A 4,869-nucleotide genomic window follows, 5' to 3' on the forward strand; every position below is an offset into this window, starting at 1 on the left:
GTCGCTGGCGGTAGCAAAATGGGAGATGCTGTGATTTTTCATCAGAGCTTGAAAACTCTTGTTGAAAAACTCTTTTCCCGCATCGGTCTGTAAATTTTCCGGTATTTCACTCTCTCTCAACACAGATTCGAAAGCTTCAGTCACTTCAGAACCCGTCTTCTTTTTCAGGGGGCGGGCGTAAGCCTTTTTTGAAAATACGTCTATGACGGTTAATAAATAATTGAATCCGTCGTTGTATTCAGACAGCTGTCTCATGTCGCACAGGTCGGCCTGAAGCTGCTTCAGGGGTTTGGTCACAAACACTCTATTTCTCTTAAATCTTACTCGCGCCGGCTTGTGCAGAGTATAGGCGTCCTGCTCGGATAAAAAATTCTGCACCTTGCGGATATCAACTTTTTTACCAGTTTCATCTTCTAAAGTGCGTCGGAGTCTATTTACTCCTCCGAAACTACCTGGGTGATGCGGGTCATAATACACTTTTTTCATCTCACTTTTCTCGGCCATCTCGTCTTCTGATAAAAAGCTCGTCTGCGTTATAACGTCGCAGGAGTCGGCTTTTATTATTTTATTCAAAAAACCAGAGGGCTTAATGTGCAGAAAACAGGAATACGTTATTCAAAAACCAGAGATGAATGCTTTTTAAATATTTTTTATTCAAAACCAGAGGGTTTAACATGCAAAAAACAGGAATACATTTTTATTCAAAAACCCTGAGATAAAACACACTTATAGAATACAAGTAAGTTACAAAAAAAAAAAAAAAACAGGAATACACTTTTATTCAAAACCCTGAGATAAAACACAGTTATAGAATACAACAACTCTTTTTTTTTTTTTTAATTCAAAACCAGAAGGTTTAACATGCGAAAAAAAAAAAACAGGAATACATTTTTATTCAAAACCCTGAGATAAAACACACTTATAGAATACAAAAAAACTCTTTCTTTTTTTTAAAAACATGAAGTAAACATGTTAAAAGGTTACAAACAGGATACTTTTTTTTTTTTTTAAAGCATACACGATTAAAAAACGAGGTAGTTTTTTTAAAAAGAAACAGAATACATGATTAAAATAAAGCAGAATTAAAAAACGAGGTAGTTTTTTTTTTTGTTTTGTTTTTTAAAAAGAAACAGAATACGCTTTTATTCAAAACCCTGAGATAAAACACAGTTATAGAGTCAAACGGTTACAAAAACTCTTTTTTTTTCTTTTTTTAAAAAACATGAGGTAAACATGTTAAATGGTTACAAACAAACAGGATACTTTTTTTTTTAAAGCATACACGATTAAAAAATGAGGTAGGATTTTAAAAAAACAGAATACACGATTAAAAATGAGGTAGGATTTTTTTTGTTTTTTTTTTAAAAAGAAACAGAATACATGGTTTAAAAAACAAGGTTAAATATAGGAAGCATGCAGGATAAGAATCAGCAACCTTTGTAAAACTCCGTAACCAAACGGAGTTCCCCGATTTTAACCACATCTTGCCCCACCAAATTGTCATAAGCGTCTGTGATGGCGTCAAAGACTTTCCTCACCGATTTCAGCTCATGAAGCAAGGTCTCCGCAACCATCCCGACTTTAACATCCTCAGTTTTGATGTTGCGAGCAATCAGCAGACGTTGAATGGAAGGGACAAAGCGAGGAGTGAGCAGTTTCTTTCTGATGTTATAATAATTGTCGGAATAAAAATCATCCTCCAGAATTTGCAGGCACTCGTGTTGTCTCTGGCTGGGATGGTCTATCTTACATCCATTACATTCGTCGGTGCGGTGCTTGTTTATCACCAAGTTGACCAGATGATACACAGCAGTTTTCACAGTGTCGATGAATAAAGAAGACGCCCAGCCGTCCATCTCGTCGGTATGCTGCTGCCGCCTCTGGCGCTTCAGAGGCCAGTAACCGGGAGTGTCGGGTACCAGCTCGCCCTCGTCAGAAAAACAATCGGTGGAGCCGGTCTCCTCATCGCGAAGCAGGGGTGCAGAGTCCATCTCTCTCTCTCTCTGAGCTAAAAAAGGCTTTTTGATCGGACTTTTAAAACAGAAGGAAGGGGGCGTGGTCCGGGAGGGGCGGGGATTTTCAGAAGTTGAGACATTTCCTTACTCCTACGGCATCCCTCCAGCAGCGGCAAGTTTGAAAAAGAATTGTAATATCCTTCCTCACTTGCAGCATTCTTACGACCCACTCTTTGGCTGGTATAACCATCATGCTGCGAAATAATCTGCAGTCGGGGTTGAATTTTTCCATGACAAAAATGTCAGGGGCATCAGACTCGTCAGTCGAACGCAGACTAGCTCTCATTCTCCATCTCCCTGTGGCTGTGGTTCCTGAAGACCAGACGGTTGACAAGATTGTTTTAGTCTTGATCAGCTGCTCATCATTGAAGCGTATGCCTCCGTTCCGCGGCGGGGGAGGGGGAATAGCTTCTATTTCTTCTTCCGTAGCTTTTTCTGGAGCCGGGGGAATGTTTTCTTTATTCTCAGCGGCTGCTTTCTCCTCTTTTATTTCTGGAGCTGGGGGAATGTTTTCTTTTTTCTCAGGAGCTGCTTTCTCCTCTTTTATTTCTGGAGCTGGGGGCTCATCATCTTCTTCTGGAAGTTTTTCAGCCAGGGGCTCATCATCTTCTTCTTCTTCTTCTTCTTCTTCTTCTTCTTCTGTAACTGTGTCGAGAGGATGATCATCATCATCATCATCATCAGCTGATTCATCAGGGGAGGAAACATCCTCTACAGAGGGGGTCTTTTCTTTATCCTCATCATTCTCAACAGCAGTATCCTCTTTTTCATCAGACGAGACAGAAGGAGGATCTTTTTCATCATCAGCAGCATCATGCTCTTCTTCATCATCAGCAGCATCATGCTCTTCTTCATCACCGAAGACGGAAGGAGAAGGAGGAGGAGGGGGAGGAGAATCTACCTCTCTCCGGGGTCTTTTAGCGGCAACATCTTCCTCTTCAGGAATGGGAAAATCCTCATTTGCCTCTCCGATAGCCATCGCAACCAGCAGCTTCAGCACGGCCCAGTCATTGGGAGTCAGCTTCACAATGCTGCTCGATTCCGTCAAGCTTTCTCCTTCGTTCAACTGATAAAACCAGAGCTCCCCCGATTCATATTTGAATATGTAGCCCCACTTTCCACAACCCTCAGCAGGCAGAGTCCATTCTCCTCGCAAGTTTCTCGGTGCTGGAATTTGGCTGCGGAACATGAAGACGCTCTTACTTCTTCCTTCTTTCCGCGGAGTGTCGGTTGCTTCGGGTCTGGTACTGTAGACAGACACCGGCGTATCGCTGATAATCGACGAGGCCCACTCGCTGCTGCTGCCGCCCATGCTCGAGGAGGGTTCTGCGGGAGAGCAGATTTCTTCACCGTCCAAGTAAACAGGACCGCTGGAGGGCTGCAGAAGGAAAGAATCCATCTTGTGTGTGAGACTTAGAAATTGTGACGGGGCTCCACCTCTCTGGTTTTTATTCTCCTCCCTCGCTGCAGTCCCTCCCACTAAAAAACTTTTTTTCCCAACAACAGATGGCGCTCTTCCGGGGGTTCACCCCTCCTTTTTCAGGATGCAATTCGACACGGTTAGCAACAGATGGCGCGCTTCCGGGGTTCGCCCCCCTTTCTCAGGATATAATTCGTCACGCGGGGGGTTTCCCACCCCCCTTCTCCGGATACAATTCGTCACGCGGGGGGTTTCCCACGGGGGGGGAGGGGCGGGAGGTCAAAAGGTCGTGATTAGGGCCATCAATCACTTCGGATCAAATTTTGTCATAAGCTGTATGGGATTATCTCTCTTGGTTAAAAGGCCTGGAGAATCCCACACACTGACCTGTGCAGCCTCTGGATTCACATTCACTGACTACTATTTAGTCTGGGTCAGACAGGCTACTGGAAAAGGACTGGAGTGGCTTGCAAGCCATTATAACAGTGCTTACATCCATTATTTTCAGTCAGTCAGAGGCCGGTTCACCATCTCCAGAGACAACAGCAAACAGCAGGTGTATCTGCAGATGAACAGTCAGCGCACTGAAGATTCTGCTGTTTATTATTGTACTCGACAGCCACAGTGACTGAAATTCTTTGAGCAGCTGTACAAAATCAAACAGTGGTCACCATACTTCATTTATCTTCAATGACAATTGTAGTATAATAAGGATATTATGAACACTAATACTAATAATACTGTGTTACGACCCGTCTAGGGCCAGGCAACAACATGAGTGAGGCACTCGCTTCCCCCCAAGACCCAAGCAGCCACAGAAAACAAATCCGTTCTTAATAATGCCATTTAGTTATAAAGTGATAATGAGGAACAACAAAAACGGGACTGTCAACACTTCAGGGTGAGCCAAGGCCCAAATAATAGACAAAAAAAATTCTACACAAATCCCGCACCCCTGACCTTACCAAAACACAAGGACCTCTCCCGTCGTAGCGCTCCAGCCTCCTTTTAATGGGCGGGTCCTCCAGCTGGAACCAGTCACGCCGGGGCGGTGTATCCATGCACCAATCGGAGCAGGGCCCTGGCACAGCTGAATTAACATAAAAGATACATCACCTGCACAAAACAGAACACATGAACATGCAAGTTCGTAACAACTGATACAACTAAGATGTTTCTGTTGCACTTGTCTGAGAACCAACTTTATCTTTCTTTAAGCTAAGCTTTCCTCTCCTGTCTCCTCCAATGCCATCGTGGAGGGTAGCCACTCTTCAGTTGTTCATATGTTTGGGGATTATTACAGAGCTCATCAAAAATTCCAGCTGTATAAAAGGATTTCCCTGTCCAGCTGTAACAAATTTTACCTGTCAATTTTTTTATTTTTAATAAAAAACAAAAAACTGAATTTCAACACACATTATTATGTTTATTTTC

At 43.2% G+C, this 4,869-nt stretch overlaps 1 protein-coding gene across 1 annotated transcript; it reads right to left on the reverse strand.

The window, feature by feature from the left end:
- Positions 1-1,427: 1,427 nt before the first annotated feature.
- Positions 1,428-4,496, reverse strand: LOC143418265 (uncharacterized). Its single transcript, XM_076882787.1, has 3 exons — positions 4,401-4,496; positions 2,164-3,393; positions 1,428-2,003 (listed from the first exon to the last, which is right to left on the reverse strand). The coding sequence occupies exons 1-3, from the start codon at positions 4,494-4,496 to the stop codon at positions 1,428-1,430; spliced, it is 1,902 nt and encodes a 633-aa protein (XP_076738902.1).
- Positions 4,497-4,869: the final 373 nt, after the last annotated feature.

This window comes from Maylandia zebra, linkage group LG4 (genome assembly GCF_041146795.1).
Source record: "Maylandia zebra isolate NMK-2024a linkage group LG4, Mzebra_GT3a, whole genome shotgun sequence".
NCBI classification, from domain to species: domain Eukaryota; kingdom Metazoa; phylum Chordata; class Actinopteri; order Cichliformes; family Cichlidae; genus Maylandia; species Maylandia zebra.

Bases quoted from the DNA above. Each gene is read 5' to 3' on its own strand.
- LOC143418265 (XM_076882787.1), bottom strand. From the start codon at position 4,496: ATGGATACACCGCCCCGGCGTGACTGGTTCCAGCTGGAGGACCCGCCC. The intron at 3,394-4,400 runs GTAAGGTCAGGG...TTCCTTCTGCAG, and splicing joins GGAGAGGTCCTTGTGTTTTG to CCCTCCAGCGGTCCTGTTTA. The intron at 2,004-2,163 runs GTGAGGAAGGAT...TTTTTAGCTCAG, and splicing joins GGGTCGTAAGAATGCTGCAA to AGAGAGAGAGAGATGGACTC.